The following is a 24,782-nucleotide window of genomic DNA, read 5'->3' as shown; positions in this document are numbered from 1 at the left end:
GACAAAATAATATAAGTTGCACAACATTCCACCTGCATGTGATAACGAAGACTTAAAGCAGAGCTAAACCTAAGATTTAAAATGTAATATATTGCAGCTTGGCTGCCCTTAGATGTGGTAGCTGCATTACTTTCCTTTTTTTTCAAGCATGTTTCCAAAAAGTTGAGCTATGGTTTTAAAAGGTACCAGTGAGTGGCCACAGTTATGACATATTTTGGATTCAGCTGCGACTGTACAGCTTTTGCATATATGCTACAGTCTTGTGTAAAAAAGAATGAAAACAATCAAAAACCCAAACATGGTCAACAATGACAAAAATATCTAACCTCATCAAATGGAATGGATCCTTCCATATTATACGGCCGATGAAGCACCTTACTCCAACTTTCTTGGCCTGTGATATCTGAAAGGGAGAAGTGAAGACGGCTTAAGGGAATCTCGGATTCATGTGGTCCCTCTTGAGCTCCCCAACATGTACTGAGCCTATATGTTTGTTTTGTCCCTTCTTCCCGTCCAGCATTCCCCCTGTAACATTTTTTGTCTTTCTGCTACAGTGTCTATGTGCTGTTTCCTCTCCTTCCCCTACAGTGTTTCCCTGTACCTTGTTTTTTCCTTCCTCTTCAATGTCCTCATGTTTCCTCTCCTTTCACTTTCAGCATCCCCAATACCAGTTCCTCCAATGCACCCTCTCTACCATTTTCTCTCCTTCCACTTTAGCAACCCATTTCATTTTCTCTTCCTTCTCTCTAATTTATGCCCTCTATTTTTTTCTCTTCAATACCCCTCCCCTTTGCTTTACCATATTCCTTCCTTTCTCTCCAGCATCCCTCTGTACCATTACTTCGCCTTTCCCTCCACTGTCCCCCTAGTGCCATTCCTCCACTTTACCTACAGTGCCCCCCTTATGTCAATGCCTTCTCTTCTTTCACCCAGTGACCCCCTTTACCATTGATTCTCTCTCCCTCTAACACCCCTCTGTACTTTTGCCTCTCCTTCCTCTCCAGCGACCCTCCTCATGTACCAGGTCCTCTCCTTTTCCTCCAGAGTTGCCATCAACTCTCTGCTCCCTCCAGTGTTTCCCTCTACCATCACCTATCCTTCTCTTCCAGTGTTCCCTCCAAACTATTGCCTATTCTTCCCCTCCAATATCCACCCTCTCCTTACCCTCTAGCATTACGCTGTATCAGTGCTTCTACTTCCCATTCAGCTTCACCTTGTACCATTTACACTCTTGTCCTTTCAGTTGCCCTCTGTACCTTCTTCTCCTTTCCCCTTAAGTGTTCCCCATACCATTGCTTTTCTTTCTTTTCAGTGACCCCCCCTGTACCAGTGCTTCTCCTTTAGCATTGTCTCTTCTTTCCTTACAGCATTCCCCTACACCATTGCCTTCCCTTCCACTCCAATACCCTCTAGCTCTTCTTCTCCTTCTATTCCAGTAACCCCTGTACCATCACCTCTCCTTCCCCTCCAATGCCTCCTCGTACCTTCACCTCTCCTTCTACTGCATTGTCCACCTGTATCATCACCTCTCCTTTCTCTTATGCCTCTACTGAACATCACCTTACCACTACTTATTGCCTCTTCTTTACATTCTTTACCATCACCTCTTCTTTCACTCCAGAATCCCTCTGTACCTTTGCTGGCCTTTCCCTCCGGTTTCCCATCTGTACCATCACCTCTCTTTCTCCTCCTGCATCCCCCTGCACCATTGCCTCTCCTTTCATTCCAACACCTTTCTTTACTTTTCTTTTCCTACCCCTCAAGTGCCCCCATACCATTGCTTTTCTTTCTTTTCAGCACCCCCTGTACCATCACCACTCCTTCCCCTCAAGTGTTCCCTCTGTATCACCTCTTCTCTTACCCCTCCAAATATCCCCCCATCATCACCTTTCCTTCTATTCCTATGCCTGTCTAATGCTATCGCCTCCCCTTTCCCTCGAGTGCCCCTTTTATACTGATTGCATCCTTGGTAAGGTCATACAGTGGGTACGGAAAGTATTCAGACCCCCTTAAATTTTTCACTCTTTGTTATATTGCAGCCATTTGCTAAAATCATTTAAGTTCATTCTTCTTCCTCATGAATGTACACATAGCACCCCATACTGACAGAAAAACACAGAATTGTTGACATTGTTGCAGATTTATTAAAAAAGAAAAACTGAAATATCACATGGTCATAAGTATTCAGACCCTTTGCTCAGTATTTAGTAGAAGCCCCCTTTTGATCTAATACAGCCAGGAGTCTTTTTGGGAAAGATGCAACAAGTCTTTCACACCTGCATTTGGGGATCCTCTGCCATTCCTCCTTGCAGATCCTCTCCAGTTCTGTCAGGTTGGATGGTAAACGTTGGTGGACAGCCATTTTTAGGTCTCTCCAGAGATGCTCAATTGGGTTTAAGTCAGGGCTCTGGCTGGGCCATTCAAGAACAGTCACGGAGTTGTTGTGAAGCCACTCCTTCGTTATTTTAGCTGTGTGCTTAGGGTCATTGTCTTGTTGGAAGGTAAACCTTCGGCCCAGTCTGAGGTCCAGAGCACTCTGGAGAAGGTTTTTGTCCAGGATATCCCTGTACTTGGCCGCATTCATCTTTCCCTCGATTGCAACCAGTCGTCCTGTCCCTGTAGCTGAAAAACACCCCCACAGCATGATGCTGCCACCACCATGCTTCACTGTTGGGACTGTATTGGACAGGTGATGAGCAGTGCCTGGTTTTTCTCCACACATACCGCTTAGAATTAAGGCCAAAAAGTTCTATTTTGGTCTCATCAGACCAGAGAATCTTATTTCTCACCATCTTGGAGTCCTTCAGGTGTTTTTTAGCAAACTCCATGCGGGCTTTCATGTGTCTTACACTGAGGAGAGGCTTCCGTCGGGCCACTCTGCCATAAAGCCCCGACTGGTGGAGGGCTGCAGTGATGGTTGACTTTCTACAACTTTCTCCCATCTCCTGACTGCATCTCTGGAGCTCAGCCACAGTGATCTTTGGGTTCTTCTTTACCTCTCTCACCAAGGCTCTTCTCCCCCGATAGCTCAGTTTGGCCAGACGGCCAGCTCTAGGAAGGGTTCTGGTCGTCCCAAACGTCTTCCATTTGAGGATTATGGAGGCCACTGTGCTCTTAGGAACCTTAAGTGCAGCAGAAATCTTTTTGTAACCTTGGCCAGATCTGTGCCTTGCCACAATTCTGTCTCTGAGCTCTTCAGGCAGTTCCTTTGACCTCATGATTCTCATTTGCTCTGACATGCATTGTGATCTGGAAGGTCTTATATAGACAGGTGTGTGGCTTTCCTAATCAAGTCCAATCAGTATAATCAAACACAGCTGGACTCAAAAGAAGGTGTAGAACCATCTCAAGGATGATCAGAAGAAATGGAAAGCACCTGAGTTAAATATATGAGTGTCACAGCAAAGGGTCTGAATACTTAGGACCATGTGATATTTCAGTTTTTCTTTTTTAATAAATCTGCAACAATGTCAACAATTCTGTGTTTTTCTGTCAGTATGGGGTGCTATGTGTACATTCATGAGGAAGAAGAATGAACCTAAATGATTTTAGCAAATGGCTGCAATATAACAAAGAGTGAAAAATTTAAGGGGGTCTGAATACTTTCCGTACCCACTGTATATATCATTGCACACTTTCCCTAGAAACTTTTCTGCCTCCATGTTGATATCAAAATCTTTCTACTTTTATGTACACAGCAGCTATCAATACCTTACGGAAATGCTTTCAAAGCAACATATGGAAATTCATTTGTGTGAATTCTGCAATCTCACCTCAAGCAGCAAAATGATACATGCTCCAATCACAGATAAGATCTCACCAACCAGTCTTAGGTAGTCTGTGGAGGTGATATAAGATTCCTTTGTTGAGCAAGAAAATAGAGTAATGGTTAAAAAAAAAATCAGTCAGTACAATTGTATCTGTATTCAGCAATTCACAAAAATATAGCACAATCCAAGACCAACATCAGTTGTGAATGGGCAATCATGGGTTGGATCAGCTGTTGACCCTTGAAGAATCCGATGGCTTTACCTTCCCATAGCTACCTGTGTCTCTGCTCTATTTCCCAAGGCTGTGCCAAAGATGCATTTTGTTGTAGCTGAACTTTGCAATCGTTTGTCTATTCTAATTAAGGAATTAGGACACCATGATTTTGATTTGACTTTCTGAGCAACACTAAAAATAATAGTGATGGATAAAGGAAGCTGGTATTGCACTGAAGGGACTAATATTGTAGCTTTGATGGTTGTTTTTAAAAACAAGTGAACCAGTTTGCTTTAGAACTCAAGTGAAGTGGCCAGTTCGCAGACTAGTTTGGGGATTGTTTGCATCAGAGCCCCCATACAAGTCAATGAGAATGCAAATGCAAAAGCAGCTTGAAGTAGGGCAGCTGCAGGTCAGAAGGACCTTCAGCTGTCAGTTAATTGTTGAATGATCATAGAAGCATCTCGAACTGAAACTACAGCGGAATGCATTCGCCCATCGATAGAAGCCCAAGGCCCATCAACAAAAGACCACGTACTAGTTCAACTCAGCATTTGTAGAATTCTCCAGGGGCGTAACTACAGGGGTTGCAATTGCAACCAGGCCCCATACTCCAGGGGGCCTGTGCAGCTCCCCTGTACACCTGAATAGGATGGTGGCGGGGACAGCGTGTAGAGAAATCACTGTCCTCCTTTTCCTCCTGTAGCTGCAGGAGGAAAATGGAGGAGATTGCTTCCCATGTATGCTGCCCCCACCACTCCTCCTATCCAGTTCACTTGTGTTCTGCTGTCTTTGTGCCCCTGTGTGCTCCTCTGGTCCCCCCCCCACCACTGTGCTCCCTCCCCTCTCCTGCCAGCTGCTGCAGGGGATGTGTCACAATAGAGAACCAGGAAGGGGTTGGTAAATATGTAATTTACCAGCTCCTTCCTTTTCTGAATGGACAGAGTCATAGTCAGTGACATTGTAAAAAAAATAAAAAAAAATAATAAAAATTAAATAATCCAATTAAAGTACCAAAAAATAAAAACTACTGACACCAGTGGGTGAACTTCCAGGATCGCAAAGGTCACACTTGCAACCGGGCTCTGGCATTCCACCACCTTGGGGAGGCCCCAAGATGGCAGGAAGGGGGCCCACTGCAGAACTTGTGAAAGGGACCCGCTGCAGGACCATAATAAAGGGCCCCACAATGAGCGTAAAGGGCCCGATTGCCGCTGCCGTCCCACGATCGTCTGGGAAAACGGTGAGAAGACCCGCCTGCTTATGTAAACAAAACAGGCGGATCTTCTCAGTGACAGAAGCAGAGATCGCAGTTTCAGCTTCCTGTCTGTCACAGAAACCCCCTCACACGTCAGTAAGTATGAGGCATACATTTAACCCCTTGATCATCCCCAGTATTAACCCTTTCCCTGCCAGTGTCATTATTACAGTGACATTGAATATTTTTAGCACTGATTACTGTAGTAATGTCACTGGTCCCCCTAAAAGTGTCAAAAATGTCAGTTAGGGGTCCGATCTGTCCACTGCAATGTCGCAGTCTCGCAAAAAATCGCAGATCGCTGCCATTACTAGTAAAAAAAAAAAGAAAACAATAAAAATGACATAAATCTTTCCCGTAGTTAGTAGACACAATAACTTTTGCGCAAACCAATCAAAATACATTTATTGCAATTTTTTTTTACCAAAAGTATGTAGCAGAAAACAAATTGGCCTAAAATGTTAAAAAATTTTGATTTTTACATTTTTTTTTGGGAATGTCATATAGCAGAATTTGAAAAATATTGTTTTTTTTTTTTCAAAATTGCCGTTTTTTTTTTCTGTTTATAGCGCAAAAATTAAAAATCCCACAGGTGATCAAATACAACCAAAAGAAAGCTCTATTTGTGTCAAAAATGGGATGTAAATTTTGTTTGGGTACAGCTTCGCATGACCGCGCAATTGTCCGTTAAAATAATGCAGTGCCAAATCGCAAAATAGGGCCTGGTCAGAAAGGGGGCAAATCCTTCCGGGGCTGAAGTGGTTAAAGGCATTATAAACCTTCTTACATGCACCTTGTGCTTTTCTCCTGCATAAGATGTTCATGTAGTTTCATGGTGCCATTTGTTGCTCTTTACACACAGGCTATAGTACAGAAGAGAAAATCTTCACATTCTGGTGTCAAAAGTCTCTGTTTGTGTTTGAATATGAGGCATGTGACTTGCCACTGCACAGAATAATGCATGACCTTTGTCTGTAGTGTGAGAACTGACACTTTCAGTGAAGAAACTATATATCCCACAATCCCTGGGAATCTAGTGCTCTGCAGGTGAGAGCTTAACAGTAATCAGATCTGACACAAACAGGCAATGCTCACCATGTAGCCTTTCATCACATTGGCACTTCTATATTTCTGATTCAACCAGGGCTGTCTTTAAGGCAGGGCAAAAGGGGCAGCTGCCCCGGGCCCAGTCATTGTTGTGGGGCCCAAAGTAGCTGCCCCTTGAGCCAACACTGCCTGCAAATATTTAATAAGTGGATCTGGGAGGGCCCAAGAACATGTTTGCCCAGGGTCATATCGATATTAAAGATGGCCCTGGATGCAACGCGGAAATGGCAAGGCATGCACTGAATGCTGTGTGACCTAGAACAAGAAGTTGCCTGTCCTTTGATTAAACATGGCCAAGTTGGGTGAATTAACACATAGACCTAAGGGAATCAATAAGCTTTGGCCTTTTAAACTGATGTCACAATAAGGTAGTCAATCATTACATTTTCCTAAAACTTGAACTTAGCCACATCCCCTGCAGCCAGACAACTAGCTTTTTCAGGATGATGTCAGCAGCATGTATTTATTTCAGTACTGGTTTCATACAACAAATATTCACATTGGCGATCTAGTTGATTGTTCTTTGCTTTGTACACATAAAATTCAGACGAGGATATCTGGACTGTCTTACCTGTAGGGTTTTCTGGACAAACAGGGTGATGTCCATTGGATTTGTGTTATTGTCTTCTCGTGGTTTGATAGGTCGGTTGGCGCAGCAGAGGGACACACAAATCATGTATATCAGATAGATTATTGCTAAGAGCCATATGTATGGGCGCCCGGTTTTTTGCCACTTCTTCAATAACAGCTCCTTTATAGGGGAGATGTTTAATATTTTGTTAGCCTAAAAAAGAAAAAAACAAAAAATCTGATTTTATTATGGACTGGATTAATGCAACAAATTGAACAGTTAGTTCATTGGGAAGAGGCACCCAACTTTGACAATGTGCTGGAGGGAGGGGGGGTTTGGGTCAGTTGGGGCAGGAGCCTACCCCTGTCTCTGCATCAACCAGCCATCACTTGCACTATGCAGAACCAAATGTATAGTGTATTAAAATATATTTTTTTATTACTCGCCTGGCTCTTGTTTGATGATGCAATCAACTCTAGTATGGATTGTCCTTCGCATGTATCGATCTCCAACATGTCATACATCACAGTAGTAACTGGGCCAAATGTCCATTGGGTTGTTCGTTTCTTCTGAATCAGGTGCTGGAACATCTGCCAGGAAAATTGTATTGACCATTAAAACTCAACTCAAGCAAGAGTCTCTGGTTTTAATACTGTCTACAATTCAGGGGTGTCAAACTCAACTTCATCGAGGGCCGCATCAGCATTATGATTACCCTCAAAGGGCCAGTTGCATCTGTAATACTAGATGTCCAGAGCATCCCAAATCCCTTATATCAGATGTTAAGAGTCCACCCTCCCTTACATCAAAGTGCACCCCCTTACCTTGTGCTGCTGCTGGGAAGAAGCTGGTAGCAGAGCTGGGAAGAAGAAAGTGCAGGTCTGCAGGAGGCTCAAAGGAGGGCTGGAGCTTTACTGCAGCTCAAGGAGAGGTGTGAGGGCCACATGAAATGGCCTGGAGGGCCAGATTTGGCCCGTGGGCCTTGTGTTTGACACATTTGGTCTACATGTATAATGTGAAAATTTTCACTCTAGTGTTGTCAGGAGACGAATATATATACAGTATATATATATACTGTATATATTATTTAACAAAAGTGAGCACACCCCCACATTTTTTAAAATATTTTATTATATCTTTTCATGTGACAACACTGAAGAAATGACACTTTGCTACAATGTAAAGTGTACAGCTTGTATAACAGTATAAATTTGCTGTCCCCTCAAAAAAACTCAACATAGCCATTAATGTCTAGACTGCTGGCAAGAAAAGTGGGTAAACATGTCCAACTTGTGCCCAATTAGCCATTTTGCCTCCCCAGTGTCATGTGACTCCTTAGTGTTACAAGGTCTCAGGTGTGAATGGGGAGCAGGTGTGTTAAATTTGGTGTTATCGCTCTCACTCTCTCATACTGGTCACTGGAAGTTCAACATAGCACCTCATGGCAAAGAACTCTCTGAGGATCTGAAAAAAGAATTGTTGCTACTCATAAAGATGTGCAAATAGAGGTAAAACCTGGAAAAAGGGTGGGATCGTCAGACCCGTCAGTCTCGGAGGGTCTTCTGACAAACTTGAACCTATACGGTTAAGTATAATCGGGAACCTCAGGCAACCGGGGAGTATACTACTAAACAAAAGGATATGAGAGGGAAGAGACCATCTCAGAATGGTTGCAAACACCGGGCTCACTAGGTAATAGGTGCATAAAAGATACTTTATTAATGTGGTGGAAATGCAAATACAAAATAGAAAATGCAGAAAATGGGATAAAATTGCTAAGTACACTAGCATAAGTCATCCATAGTGTGAACAAGACCCTGAGGACCTGTGTGGGTAGAATAGCTGTGTAGCAGCACTACCCTAGCCGAAGCCCCACCCACCCTGCAGCCCCTGTGGACACCGATGTAGAAGGTGGGGAGCGATCTATAGGCTGAATCCTAGGATCACTTCATCCAACCCAAGACATCAAAGTGTCATATATTGCCAAGATAGCAGGAACAGTGTCATAGTAGCCAGCTGGAAATAATAAACCATTGTGCTATAGCTATCTGTGCAAAATTGGCAAGTAGCTCTGGGGACAAGGAATCATGCCGATAACTGGAAAGATAAACATGTAATGAAGGCATCACAGTTCACTGAAGGCTAGTGTCCAATTCATATAAGTTAGGTAAAGTTGGTGCACATTGGTGGCTTTAGCATAAGAGCTCAAATGTCATCATGGGTCAGTGGTGTCATGCTGAATCCGATGTATTCATGTTACATGTAATCAAGCAGCATTCCGGTATGTACACCCTTGAGCGCACTCACTGGGTAGTCAGGGACAAGGGAGAGAGATGATGGGGACAAATTAGTTGGGGGAGCTATACAGCCATGAAGTCTACATAGAGCAGTTCCACTTAGGGGAGGCCATGGAGCCTACTCAGCGGGGTGGGTAGTGACACCTAGGGCTTGCAGTAAAGGGTCAGGGGGTTTGTGGCAGACTGTGCACTGATCCGTGGTGGCCAGACAGCTGTCCCATTGAAATGTAGGCAAAGAAAAGTCTTACCGGTGTCAGCTCCTTGTGTAGTCTGCTCCGGTGTCACCGACCCCTCTACCGACCGCTCTTCCAAGAGATACTCAGGCTTGGTGTCCACTTTAGAGGTATGCTGGCATACTTGGCATCCTTCACTTGGATATCCGGCTAAGTCTCCGCCTCATAATATCTCATTCCTCCCGCAGTGATGCATATTGTTCCGGAACCCGGAAGTGAGTCTCTCCGCCTTTTAGTTGAAGCATAGCATGCTGGGCTATGGTGTCCCGTTCGGTCCACAAGGCGGCAGGGGAACGATGGCAGGGTGGGTGGTGCGCCGGCGTCTGACGTTTCGTTGCTGAAGACAAGCAAACTAAGGACATGTATTACTGGAACCATGTCCTGTGGTCTTACGAGACCAAGATAAACGTATTTGGTTCAGATGGTGTCAAGCCAGTGTGGCGGCAACCAGGTGAGGAGTACAAAGACAAATGTGTCTTGCCTACAGTCAAGCATGGTGGTGGGAGTGTCATGGTCTGGGGCTGCATGAGTGCTGCCGGCACTGGGGAGCTACAGTTCATTGAGGGAATCATGAATGCCAGCATGTACTGTGACATACTGAAGCAGAGCATGATCCCCTCCTGTCGAAGACAGGGCCTGAGGGCAGTATTTCAACATAAGGACCCCAAACACACCTCAAAGACAACCACTGCCTTTCTAAAGAAGCTGAGGGTAAAGGTTATGGACTGGCCAAGCATGTCTCCAGACCTAAACCCTATTGAGTATCTGTGAGGCATCCTCAAACAGAAGATGGAGGAGCGCAAGATCTCTAACATCCACCAGCTCCGTGATGTCATCATGGAGGAGTGGAAGAGGACTCCAGTGGCAACCTGTGAAGCTCTGGTGAACTCCATGTCCGAGAGGGTTCAGGCAGTGCTGGAAAATAATGGTGGCCACACAAAATATTGACACTTTGGGCCCAATTTGGACATTTTTACTTCAGGGTGTACTTACTTTTGTTGCCAGCGGTTTAGACATTAATGGCTGTGTGTTGAGCTTTTTTGAGGGGACAGCAAATGTACACTGTTATACAATATATACAAGCTGTACACTCAATACTTTCAAATGTGGCAAATTCTTCAGTGTTGTCAAATATTTACAAAAATGTGAGGGGTGTACTCACTTTTGTGAGATACTGTATATATATATTTTAAAAATAACAAACATGTTATACTTCCTGCTTTGTGCAGTGGTTTTGCAGATCCTTCTGTTCTCGGGTCCTTCGCTGGTGCTCCTGGTCCCTCCCTCCTGCCAAGTGCCCCCACAGCAAGCAGCTTGCTATGTGGGCAACCAAGCCTAACCTTGGTGTGTATATTCAGACACGGTGCCGTGGCTCGGCCAAGCCGTAGGGAGAGACCCGGACAGCCAAAGCTCTCATGTAACATCACTGGATTGAGATGAAGGCTAACAGCGGAAGACACCTGGCTGTGGCTTGCCACCATGTTTACCAAGTCTCCTGCCCTCAAGGGACAAATCCATTGATGACATCCCCAGCCGAATCCATTCAACTAAAAAGGTGAAAAATTGCTATGTTATAATATAGGAAAATCTACAATGTTAATTTTGCCTAAGCAGTGCCCTACAATGTTTATGTTTTTTCCTCCTGAAAAATAGCAGAGCACTTCCTGATGAGGGTACCTAAGCTCTCCTGTGCCTACAACAATCTATTTACATATCTGCTGTGTAAGATCTAAGGCACTGCTGCCTCTGACTGCTTGTTTCACCAGATTTGGAGTGAGATTTTAAGATGTCCCTGTTGTGCCACTTACTGTTCTCTTTGATGGAGAGGCAGCGGTACCTGAGAACCTACAGTGCAAGGACCCCCCTGTTTTATTCTGTAGATTTGAGCTTTTTTTATTCCTTATGCTACTTCTTGAACATTAGCAAACCAATCAATCATCAAGGGGTTGGACAAGTCTGACACAAGGAAACAAAGCCCTGATTATCTGCCAAAACAGCCACTTACACACATTGACTCATTGCAGAACAAGGTATGGTTAAGACAGTATTGGGAATAAGATCAGTTGCATGTAGGCAGGTGTAGTCTATTTTCTCCACTGCAGGTAGCGTTCAACTGCAGTGGCAGTGCAGGGGGAACGGAAGTCAAGAGGAACCTATTCCTCTATGGTTTCCTGGATCACAGGGGCAGCGATCTGGTTGGATGCTGACATGTGACTCTGGTGGCCATCTTGGATCAGGCAGGATCTATTTAAGACCTTGGCTCCTGAGTTTGTTGCACATTTAGTGTATAGGTACTGTAGAGAAAGGTCACCCGTCTGTCAGGGACAATAATAGCAGTAGGTAAAGAGTAGGTATCTGCTACTTCTTCTGGAAACCTCCCCGCTTGGGCTCGAATGGCCTGGCCGCATTCTGCCCCTCATGACAGACACTGTCAGTTTGCCTGAGATCTGCACTGCTACCATCTGCTGTTCACCTGTGAATGTTCCCGGTTGGGCTGCATTTCGCAGGGGTTGTTGTTGTGTTTTGACTACGATACAAGTCCTTTCTATTTGCAACTGGACTGTGTGTGAGTTATTGCCACAACACCATGCTGCACCCTCCCACATGCAGGTAGACCCCCGAAGACAATACTGATGACTTTTCCTTCTGTCTGTCTTTTTTGGGCACAACTTCCACAATACAGGTCCCTTCTAAAACAGAGCGATTACCCACCACCACATTTCCTTCAACAGCAGCCAACTTCAGCGGGGAGAGTCCCTGTCTGTTGGTGATCTCATTCAGAGGCTTATCATGAGGTTTAAAATCCTGGGACAACAGGAAGTCAAACATTTGACACGAAAGATTTGCATTGGGTTGTAGAACGAGAATGTGCAGGACGGTATTACCTATTGGGATCATAAACACAAAAGGTAAACGGTTTGATTAAAAACAGTATACATTCATGAAATTAACTGCATGCAATTTTTTAAAAACAAATTTATAAACTTTTTCTTTTGCGTTATCTTATATTTCTCTGGCAGGTCATGGAGCATGGAGGGTTGCTTGGCTTGAGGATTTGCTGTAGAGCTCTCCTCTCCGGAGGGGAGGTCCTAGTTTTTGATAATTGGAAGTAATGACGGCACTGAAAGCAATGCTGGGGATGCAGATTCTGCAATGTGCGAGTACGCCATGCCTTAAAATTGGCCCATGTTCCCTGTATAGGGTTTCAGGGATTATTTTGCCTATTTTGGTGCCATTGCTGTCCAACATGTGCAGGAGTGTGAAGAGTGGGCTACTAGTGATATCTAGAGATGTGCACAATGGAAAAATGTGTTTAATTTCCTTTTTCAGTTCCATTCGGTAATTAAATAATTTTCTTTCGTATGTTAGAAGGATTCGTTTTCAGATCTTTTTAGTTATTTTGGTAGAGGATATATTCGTTATGCCGAATCGAATCGTATTTTCATAAGTTCTGTTAGAGCCGGTTCACACTACCGCGACCAGAAAGTCGCCTCATGAAGGAGCGACTTTTTAGCGTGACTTTGAGACTTGTTTAGAGACTTGCAAGCGACTTGGAAGAGACTTGGAAGAGACTTGTGCACTACTTTGAAGAGACTTAAATGATAGGCGACTTTGTCTGTGGGGAATGCCTGGCTAATCTTTTTCTTCTTCCTGGAAAGCCTGATAACAAGTCGCTTGAAATAAGATAAGGATCTGACTTAGAGGCGACTCCCATTGAAGTCTATGTGCACAAGTCGGATAGAGGTCGCCTTGAAGTAGTACAGGAACCTTTTCTATAGTCGGAGCGACTTCAGTAGTGCATATTAAGACGGCTCTCATTCATTTACATTGAATTCGTGATGACTTGGGGCGACTTGAGGGCACACAAGTCGTGTCCCAAGTCGGAGTAGTGTGAACCGGCTCTTTTTCTTTTATTTTGGGAGATTGGCTATATTGGTAACGTGTTATTTGGTATTTCAAGAGATTACTTATGTACTCTGAGTCATCCTTGCTAGCCCAACCAACAAAGAGAAATGGAATGAGCTGATTGGACAACATCAACTGGTAAATACTTACTGTATTAATTGCAATATGTTTTTACTGTATTTCAAATGTATTGCATTTTTTATAATAGTGAAAAATGTTAATGCAAAAGGAATCTTAGCTAATTAACCACTTTACCACCGGAGGATTTTCCTGCTAAAAGACCAGGGGGTTTTTTGCGATTTTTTACTGCGTGATTTTAACGGACAATTGCGCGGTCGTGCGATGCTGTACCTAAACAAATTTCACGTCCTTTTTTTCCCACAAACAGAGCTTTCTTTTGGTGGTATTTGATCACCTCTGCGATTTTTTGATCACGCGCTATAAACAAAAAAAAAGCGTAATTTTTGCAAAAATAACAATATTTTTCACTTTTTTTTATATGAAATTCCCCCCCAAAAAAATGTAAAAATCAAACTTTTTTAACATTTTCCGCCAATTTGTTTTACGCTACATATGTTTGGTAAAAAAAAATCGCAAAAAGTGTATTTTGATTGGTTTGCGCAAAAGTTATCGCGTTTACTAACAAAGGGAAAGATTTTTGTCATTTTTGGTGGTTTTTTTTAACGAGTAATGGCGGCGATCTGCGATTTTTTTTGCGGTACTGCGACATTGGGGCGGACAGATCGGACCCTTGACTGACATTTTTGACACTTTTGGGGGTACCAGTGACATTACTGCAGTAATCAGTGCTATATATATGCACTGTTACTGCAAAAATGACACTGGCAGGGAAGGGGGTTAACTGTATTGGACAGGGAGGGGTTAAGTGTGTCCTAGGGGCGTGCTTCTAACTGTAGTGGGACATTGCTATTGGTGTAAAAACAAAGATCAACGGTTCTACATAGTAGAACCGTCTGATCTTCATTTTTACACAGGGAGAACTGACAGGCGGCTTGTTTACATAAGCCGCTCTGTCTTTCTCCCGCTGTACCGGCGATTGTAGTGTGAGCGGCGGACATCGGGTCCGCCAGTCACACTCCCGCACTCCTCCGTGAACGAGCCGAGGCGGGCGCGCGCCTCTGCGGGCGCGCGCTCGCCCGCTCGCCCGCTATTGGCTCTAGAAGGAGTGACAGGCGAGCGACGTAGACCTACGTCACTCTGCCTGGCCGGGGCCGACTGCCGCAGTAAATATACTGTGAGCAGTCGTCAAGTGGTTAAGCTTCTGTTTGCTCCATCTGCTTATCTGTCTGGCTGTTACCGACTCAGGCCTGATTCTTGACTACTCTCCTGCCTAGCATTTGTACCTGCTCTGCCCGCTAGTTGCAGACCTGGACCGCCTGGCTCTGTCTTGTGCCCATCTTGCACCTGCCTTCCTGCACTCTCCTCTAGCTCCAGTCCTTCTACCAGTGTTACCCTTCTTGTTGTCCCTGCATGCCAGACGCACACTAGCACCTGCCAGCGAGAGACTCACCAGGCACTTGTGCCACCCTGGCGTTCCCAGTCACCTTACCAGGGACTCCAGAGCCAGGGCTGTAAGAGAGGCCTTTCTCAATGCTTCAGGCTCCACCACCAGGTACATTATACTCATAAAGCATAGACTAAGGGTATATCACAGCACAGGGCTCAGAATAAACTCGCAGTGACCTTGTGAGGTAGTCTTTGAATTCGGATTGCAGCTGATTACACAGTACTCAGAATAAGGCAACTTGAGTTTACTTTCCTATGGTAACAAAGTTGCAGTGTTTGCTGGATGGTATCTCAGTGATGATCAAACAGGTTTACCCTATCTGTGATTGTGATCTTGACCCCCCTTATTGTGTATGTTATGCCTTTTTTTTCAAATGCACATTTATTGGATAGCTTCAGGCTTGTTAAGAGGCACGCTGGGGCATCTTCCTCTTTGGATCTTCTTCTAGCAGTGGAGCAAGCAGAAAGCAAGTGTCAGCACCGCTCTCTGCATCAATACACTGTGAGTGCAGATTAATCATAGTTATGCCTCCTCAGGGGAGGTCCTTGATGCTCTGCACTCACAGCATGCCCCACAGTATGTTATGTGCCACTCAACCCATCAGACTGAGGACATCTTGTGGTGAAGAAGCTTTACTGCAAGGGACAGTACCAGAGATACAAGGTGAGCAGCTGGGAATTTTCTTAATATTGCTAGAGGAATATAATATACAAAAAACCCCCAGAGCAGAGCTTAAAAAACAATATACTTACCCCAACAATCCTGGGCCCGCAGATCAGCTCCATTATCTAGAAGGAGTTTGACAATTTCTGCATCACCTACACAAGCAGCAAAGGTCAGGATATGTTCACCTGCAAAGCACATTAGACAAAAATTACAATTCAACAGTGATTGGCTGCCCAATTGACCTACTGGACACACATTGGACAAAAATTACAATTTGCAAAATGTACAACATACCATTGATAACGTTTTGTTAGATCTCTTTTTTTGAAAAATACCTGTTGATCCTTATAGAAATCCAGTAAGCATAGCTCCCTGTGCATAGGTTTCTGCAGCCTATTGCATCAGGGTATGCCCCCCAAAGCTCAAACACTCATGCCTTTCTCTGCAGCCTCAGCTGCACTGGACAGTGAATGAATGGGAAGTGCTCTGTGCTGGGCGGCTTCCTGTTCATTCACACAAAGAAGCATAGAAAACACAGTTTGCAATGCTTCAGTCATGAATGTACACATTGAGTGGGTGTATTTACTGTGTACATTTAGAAAAAGAAGGGGCTGGTAAATTACATATTGGCTAGCCCTTTCCCCTGCTTTCCATCCTGAAACAACTCCTGCAGCAGCCGAGGGGAGAGGGGAGGAGGGGAGGCAGCAGCATTGGGGGGGGGGGCACGGGGGGGTGGGGAGCCCAGGCAGTAGGGGGAATTGTCACAGAGTGATTAGAGTGTGCCCAGATACACCTGGCACGCCCCCTATGCACGCCTATGTTCCTGTGCACTTGAAGTGATATCTCAAGTAATGGAATCAGCCCTGCCCAATTTACCTTTATAAGCTACAGAACATTTCCCCTCTATGTAATGGAGATGTGGAAGGTGGGGGGGGGGATGTTCTATCATTCTAATACGTCCTGTTCTAGGTTGACAATATTGCTGCTCCATAGACACAGTACAGTGAGTGTGATCACCATAGGATAGGAAATCTGCTACTGGTAGAATCACCAGGTGAAAAGAGAGGAATTCAAGCCTAATCCAGCCACCACATTCCTGCCATTAGTAAGCCACAATAATTAATTTTTGTTTTGGGTTTAGATACACTTTAAAATGAAATCAGAGTTTTGTTGAGGAAAATTTAAGTACATGTAAACCCCAAATGAATGACATTTAATTTTCCAAAGCGCTATGTATCATAAACAATTGACATTCCTTTTAATAAAAGATGACCTTTTTGAACTCTGATCTCCCCCAGTCCCTCTCAGTCACTTTCTCTCTACATGCACTCACTCCAGCAACCCATGTACTGTACACTATTCATTGTTCAGGATCAAATTCCTGCTTAGTACCAATAGCAGAACATACAGTATCTCACAAAAGTGAGTACACCCCTCACATTTTTGTATTATATCTTTTCATGTGACAACACTGAAGAAATGACACTCACTAAAGCACCTAGCTGAAGTTTTAACTGTGGCAGCTTCACCTAATTAACCGTCGGGGGAGAGGGAGAAAGGCAGGCGGCTTGTGTAAACAAGCCGCCTGTCATTCTCCCCTGTGTAGAAACACTGATCATACGGTTCTACTATGTAGGACCGTTGATCAGTGTAACTACAGCTCAACAGACAGCCAATCACAGTTAGAATCACGCCCCTAGGGACACACACAGCCCCTCCCTCTCAAAAAAAGTTAACCCCTTCACTGCCAGTGTATTTTTACAGTAACAGTGCATATATATAGCACTGATTACTGTAGAAATGTCACTGGTAACCCCAAAAGTGTAAAAAATGTCAGTCAAGGGTCCGATCTGTCCGCCCCAATGTCGCAGTACCGCAAAAAAAAAAATCGCAGATCGCCGCCATTACGCTTTAAAAAAAAAAAAACAACAAAAATGACAAAAATCTTTCCCTTTGTTAGTAAACGCAATAACGTTTGCGCAAACCAATCAAAATACGCTTTTGCGATTTCTTTTTACCAAACATATGTAGCATAAAACAAATTGGCCGAAAATGTTAAAAAATTTTGATTTTTACTTTTTTTTTTTTTGGGGAATTTCATATAAAAAAATGTGAAAAATATTGTTATTTTTGCAAAATTGACGCTCTTTTTTTGTTTATAGCGCGTGATCAAAAAATCGCACAGGTGATTAAATACCACCAAAAGAAAGCTCTGTTTGTGGGAAAAAAAGGACGTCAAATTCGTTTAGGTACAGCGTCGCACGACCGCGCAATTGTCCGTTAAAGTCACGCAGTGCCGAATCGCAAAATACCCCCTGGTCTTTTAGCAGCCAAATGCTCCGGGGCTTAAGTGGTTAAGATGCTAATGAGTTTAGCTTGGAGTTAGTTTTGGAGAAGTGAGCAGCTCTAGTCCAAATTCTTAGTGAATTAGGCCCGTTGTTACAATGTAAAGTAGTTAGTGTACAGCTTGTATAACAGTGTAAATTTGCGGTCCCCTCAAAATAACTCAACACACAGCCATTAATGTCTAAACCGCTGGCAACAAAATTGAGTACACCCCTAAGTGAAAATGTCCAAATTGGGCCCAATTAGCCATTTTCCCTCCCCGGTGTCATGTGACTCGTTAGTGTTACAAGGTCCCAGGTGTGAATGGGGAGCAGGTGTGTTAAATTTGGTGTTATCGCTCTCACTCTCTCATACTGGTCACTGGAAGTTCAACATGGCACCTCATGGCAAAGAACTCTCTGAGGATCTGAAAAAAGAATTGTTGCTCTACATAAAGTTGGCCTAGGCTATAGAAAGATTGCCAATACCCTAAAACTGAGCTGCAGCACGGTGGCCAAGACCATACAGCAGGTTAACAGGACAGGGCTCACCATGGTCGACCAAAGAAGTTGAGTGCACATGCTTAGCGTCATATCCAGAGGTTGTCTTTGGGAAATAGACATAGACGTAATAGAGAGTGCTGCCAGCATTGCTGCAGAGGTTGAAGGGGTTGGGGGTCAGGCTGTCAGTGCTCAGACCATACGCCGCACACTGCATCAAATTGGTCTCATGGCTGTCATCCCAGAAGGAAGCCTCTTCTAAAGATGATGCACAAGAAAGCCCGCTGAAGACAAGCAGACTAAGGACATGGGTTACTGGAAACAGAAAGGGGCCATCCCCAAACCGTTCCTACAAAATTGGAAGCAGGAAAGCGCTCAAAATGTCTTGGTATGCTGACGCTTTAATAGTACCCTTCACTAGAACCAAGGGGCCAAGCTCAACCCCTGAAAGGCAACCCCACAGCATAATCCCCCCTCCACCAAATGATTTGGACCAGTGCAAAAGGCAAGGTCCATAAAGACATAGATGAGCGAGTTTGGGGTGGAGGAACTTGACTGACCTCAACCTGATAGAACACCTTTGGGATGAATTAGTGCGGAGACTGTGAGCCAGGCCTTCTCATCCACATCAGTGCCTGACCTCACAAATGTGCTTCTGGTACTCTCCTGGAGAAAGAAGTAAAAAATAAGAGAAGACCCGATCTGGAAGAATGGTCAAAAATTCCCATAGACACTCTCCTAAACCTTGTGGACAGCCTTCCCAGAAGAATTGAAGCTGTTATAGCTGCAAAGGTTGGGCCAACTCAACATTGAACCCTACAGATTGGGATACCATTAACGTTCATGTGCATGTAAAGGAAGGTGTCCCAATACTTTTGAAAACATAGTGTATATCACAATGATTTCAGTAAACTTTATTGCAGATCTTTACCTGCTACTGTCCTCTATATACACTGTGTGTATATATATATACAGTATATACAGTATATAGATATATAATGTGTGTATACTGTGTATATATAAAGTAAGTTTGATAACAGCTATACCACAGAGTTCCCCTTTAGAGGTGAATCCTGAAAATATTAGATCACCTGATGAAAAACCCACCAAAATAAAACAGGTGTTTGGGGTCCAGCGCAAAGAAACTTCCGGTGGCTTTTGGAGATCTGACATCGGCCCCTCTGTGGATCAGAGCCCTAACTAGGTTCATGTTCTGGTTGATGGCAGCGATGTGTAAGGCAGTCTGACCTGAAGAGGAAATTGAAGATATCAAACAATATTAACAATAATACAATAAAAACAGCAACAACAATACTAATAATATACCGATTAATTTAAATAATTGGGGCTTTATATGAGGTACTGCCCATCCAGGACAAAGTGCCTCCATTCCTAATGCTTACTGTATATCATTAATAAAATTGCTTTTATAGAGACCCGCCTTATGTAATTTTACTTGTTTATGCACCAATTGTCTCCACACACTTCACGCAAAGTCCCAAACTTCCCCTATACCCCTCCCTTATTTTTTTATGTAACAACTGGCTTTTCTAATATTATTACCATAATTTCCAGCGTATAAGACGACCCCTAATTTTCAAGTTAAAACCTAGGCTTTGGGCTATACTCGCCGTATAAAACTACCTCCCCCCCCCCCCCCTTCCGAAGCAAGGCAACACCATTGAAAAACATCAGATTTCTCATAGATCTCCAAGGTACCCCAAGTACTGTAATACATGTAATCTCTCATAATATCTCCAAGGTACCCTAAGTATTACCAGTAGATGTAATCCCAAGACGCTGGCTGTGCGAGAATCCTGTACCGGTATACCGTATGTACCGCAGCTTCGGCTACATACAGTATACCACGCTGAGCCAATCACAGTGAGCGATGTATTCTATTATTGAATGCAAAGCCTGCTCGGATTGGCAGAGTCAGAGAGGTGGGCTGATGTTACTCCGAGCAGGCTTTGCATTCAATAATAGAATACATCGCTCTCCCTGATTGGCTCAGCGCGGCACACTGTATGTAGCTGAAGCTACGGTACATATGGTATACCGGTGTTCCGTGAAAAAACCATACCCGTAAAAAATCCATACCCTCGCCACTTCCGGTTCGCCTACGTCAGCACCTACGTCATTGAACAGCTGAGGAGCTTACTAGTGCGCATGCTCGGAGGGTATGAAATTATCACGGTAGTGTGTGTAACGTTACACCGCCTCAGCTGTTGCGGCGGTTACATTAAAACAGCTCGGCTGCAATATGAGTCATCTCCGCTCCTATCCCTGTCACTTCCCTGATCTCGGCTAGTAAATGTAAAAGCGGCGGCGGGTGTATGAAAATATACATCTCATTTAGGTCATTTAGATTTCATACCACCGCCGCCGCTTTTACATTTACTAGCCGAGATCAGGGAAGTGACAGGGATAGGAGCGGAGATGACTCATATTACAGCACAGCTGTTTTAATGTAACCGCCACAACAGCTGAGGCGGTGTAACGTTGCACACACTACCGTGATAATTTCATACCCTCCGAGCATACGCACTTGTCAGATCCTCAGCTGTTCAATGACGTATCCACGGGCTGTGAGCATGCGCACTGCTACGCTGCTCAGCTGTTCCTCACAGGAAGTGACGTGGGTATGGAATTTTCACGAGGTATGGTTTTCTAACGTTACACCGGTACAGCGTCTTGAGAGATTACATCTACCGGTATACATACATACATATATATATATATATATATATATAATAGAAACATAGAAACATAGAATGTGTCGGCAGATAAGAACCATTTGGCCCATCTAGTCTGCCCAATATATATATATATATATATATATATATATGTATATAATAAATGTATACAGTTGGTTTGGGCTGCTCATTCACAAGAATTGCATGCAAAATAATGGTACCGCTTCAGCACCTAAAATCCAAAATAATCATACCGCCAGGGAGGTTAAGGGGAGCTTATTATTATATATATATATATATATATATATATATATATATATATATATATATATATATATATATATATGTATATATATATATATATATATATATATATATATATATTTACATAAAAAGTACAGTAAAACTGCAGGAGAGGGCACTGGGGGGCAATGTAATGTGACATTTTTTTATTTTGAATGGTATCAGTGTGTTTGGTGTGTTTTACATTTGAATTTGCCGCCGGTTCCACCCCCCTGCGACCGTCACGTCGCCGGAGACGGAAGCCGGGGCTCGCAGACGATCGGGAGGAAGCTCCGCCGCCGCATACCGCCCGCATTCTTCGCTGGATCCCTGAGAAAAGGTAAGTAAAACCTCTACCAGGATCCAGCGATCTTCCTAGCGGTACCCCGAGTGTGGCTCGGGGTTACCGCTTTTGGCTCTAAAATCTAACCCCGAGTCACGTTCGGGAATACCGCTAGGAAGGTTAATAATTTTGTTACCCTTCTCTGGACTCTCTCCAGCTCCAGCACATTCTTTCTGAGGATTGGTGACCAGAACTGGACAGAATACCTCAGATGCGGCCAAACCAGAGTTTTATATAGTGGTTTCTACTGGGACCCACAGATCCTTCTCCGTCCTGGAATCCCCTAGGAGTTCTCCCTCTAATGAGTAACTTGCATTTATATTTTTACCACCCAAGTGTATTACTTCACATTTACTAATGTTAAACTTCATTTGCCATCCAGTAGCCTACTCCATTATTTGTTCAGGTCCTCTTGCACAGTTTCTACAGTATATTCGGCTGTCCTACATATTTTTGTGTCATCAGCAAACACTGGGATTGAGCTATTTATCCCATCCTCTATATTATTCTTAAATACATTTAACAGAATTGATCCCAGTACAGAGCCTTAGGGTACCTTACCAACTACTCTAGACCATTCTGAGTACATGTTATGTATCACTCACCATCTTTTGAACTCCCCCACCCCAGCCAGTTTTTGATCCAGGAACAAACCCTATGGTCTATACCCACTGACCTCAGTTTGTAGATTAAGCGTTTGTGGGGGGGGAGTATCAAATGCCTTTGCAAAATCCAGATACACCACATCCACCGGCCTTCCCCTGTCCAGATGGCAGCTCACTTCCTCATAGAATTGGTTGGTTTGGCAAGAGCAACCTTTGGTAAAGGCATGCTGATTACTGCTAATGATACTGTTTTCATCATCAAATTCTTGGATATGGTCCCTTATCATAAAAGAAAGGGATATTCTGCGCTATAAACCAAATAGTATGTGAGTCTAAAATACTAAATGTACTTTAGTCCCTTATCATCCCCTCAAATAGTTTACACACTACCGATATTAGGCTGACAGGCCTGTAGTATTCAGCAATATATCTCTGCCCCTTTCTGAATATTTTGGTATCATGTAGTCTTTTCGCCAATCAGCTGGTACCAATGCTGTCAGTATGCTGTCCATAAAAATTAGGATTAGCGGTCTGGCTATAACCTGGCTGGGTTATTTAAGGGCTCATGAGTAACTACAAGGAGAAACAGCATCCATTCATTGGCATGGTACCTGATAGGCGACAGGTTTTCCAGTAGAAAGGGGGCCGGTGCTTAGACTCCCTTCCTAGCTGTTCGTCTCTGTCAATCACCAAGAGTGGACTAGTGCTGCAAAGATCTAGGCCTGGTCATGTGGTACAGGAAGAGAAGAGTTAAAGCGGAGTTCCACCCAAAAGTGGAACTTCCGCTGTTTTGCTTCTTCCCCACCTCCGGTGCCACATTTGGCACCTTTCAGGGGCGAGGGGGGAATGGGTACCTGTTTTTGACAGGTACCCTTCCCCACTTCCGGGATACAGCGTCGCTGCGCCGTCCCTCGGGAGTTTGGCCCCCTCCTCCCTGCCCTGCCGTAGAGCCAATAGGAATGCACAACACGCTTCGCGCATGCGCAGTAGGGACCCGCCCGTGAAGCCGCAAGGCTTTACTGCCGGGTTCCCTTACCGGCAATGGTGGCAGCAGCATCTGACAGCCGATGGGCTGTGGTGCCGACATCGCTGGACTCCAGGACAGGTAAGTGTCCTAATATTAAAAGTCAGCAGCTACAGTATGTGTAGCTGCTGACTTTTAATTTTTGGAGGGGGTGGAGGGGGAGGCGGAACTCTGCTTTAAGTGGAGCACGTATGACGTCTGTGCTATGTGCTCGGTGGGGCCCCATTATATTACTGGGAGTGATATAACCGAGGTACGCTAACTGGTGGAGTGTTAGCGCCACTTATACAGCTACAGGACCACTCTACAGACCACCCTCTTATGCATGTAAGCAGGCACAGTCTATTTTCTCCTCTGCAGGTGGCACTAGCGTATATATACGTAATCTGTTTCTTCTGGGTAGGGGTGCACATGCGCACCTCCAGCGGCTCACTCCCACTGTGTTCACACACAGCGGGAGCCCAGCGGCAGTTAACGCGGTCTTGATGCCTGCCAGCACCCACAGATCAATCAGCACAGAGACAGAACAGCGATCTGCCTACGTTAGCAAGGCTGATTGCCATTCTGACAGGGGGGAAGGAATGAATACCGTGTCCCTGCAAAGGAGGGACTAGTATCCATGTCTTCCCCTAGTAAAAGCACCTCCCACACTATACTAAAACACAGGCTAAGCGCACAGTTAACACTTTGATCGCCCTTGATGTTTAACCCCCTCCCAACCAGTATCATTAGTACAGTGACAGTGCATATTTTTTACCACTGATCACTGCATTAGTGTCACTGGTCCCCAAAAAGTGTCAAAAGTGTCAGTTAGCGTCAGAATAGCGCCACAATATTGCAGGTTAAAAATCATAAATCACTGGTTGTCGCCATAACTACAAAAATTAAAATAATACGTTTGAAGTCAATCAATAAACGCTTATTGGGATTTTTTTTTACCAAAAATATGTAGCAGAATACATATTGGCCAAAATTTAAGAAGAAATCTGAATTTTCAATTATTTTTATTGGGAATGTTTTATAGCAGGAAGTAAAAAATATTGTTTTTTTTTTTTTTCAAAATTGTCAGTCATTTTTCGTTTATAGTGCAAAAAATAAAAATCACACAGGTGATCAAATACCACTGAAAGAAAGCTCTATTTATGGGAAAAAAAGGACATCAATTTTATTTGGGTACAGCGTCACATGACCGCGCAATTTTCAGTTAAAGTAACGCAGTGCCGAATCACAAAAAATGGGCCGGTCAGGAAGGGGGGATAACTCTTTTGGAGGTCTAGTTACAGGGCCGCCATCAGGGGGGTACAACCCATACAGATGTAGGGGGCCCGGGGGTCCTGAGGGGGCCAGCCCCCAGTAATGCCCGGGCTCTAAGTTGACACCTCCCCTTTTTTCCTTTCCTCCCCCACACTGGCAACTAGTCCCAACTCTCGCTGGTGCCACCCACTGCACTGGCTCCT

At 44.2% G+C, this 24,782-nt stretch overlaps 1 protein-coding gene across 1 annotated transcript in view; it reads right to left on the bottom strand.

Moving 5' to 3' along the window:
• LOC309563655 (transient receptor potential cation channel subfamily V member 6-like) overlaps window positions 1–24,782 on the bottom strand; it is a gene marked incomplete at both ends in the record, with an annotated part of 65,027 nt that overhangs the window by 21,028 nt on the left and 19,217 nt on the right. Inside the window, 7 exons of the mRNA XM_082268229.1 lie at window positions 327–403; window positions 3,774–3,860; window positions 6,921–7,133; window positions 7,367–7,510; window positions 12,163–12,335; window positions 15,637–15,735; window positions 19,483–19,623. Of these exons, the coding sequence (XP_082124355.1) occupies window positions 327–403; window positions 3,774–3,860; window positions 6,921–7,133; window positions 7,367–7,510; window positions 12,163–12,335; window positions 15,637–15,735; window positions 19,483–19,623 (934 nt within the window). The remainder of the gene's footprint in view (window positions 1–326; window positions 404–3,773; window positions 3,861–6,920; window positions 7,134–7,366; window positions 7,511–12,162; window positions 12,336–15,636; window positions 15,736–19,482; window positions 19,624–24,782) is intronic.

This window comes from Pelophylax lessonae, assembly GCF_965119305.1.
Source record: "Pelophylax lessonae genome assembly, chromosome: 9".
In the NCBI taxonomy this organism is placed as follows: domain Eukaryota; kingdom Metazoa; phylum Chordata; class Amphibia; order Anura; family Ranidae; genus Pelophylax; species Pelophylax lessonae.
The sequence above is the reverse complement of the archived record's forward strand: the minus strand, read 5'-3'. Positions and strand labels throughout refer to the sequence as shown.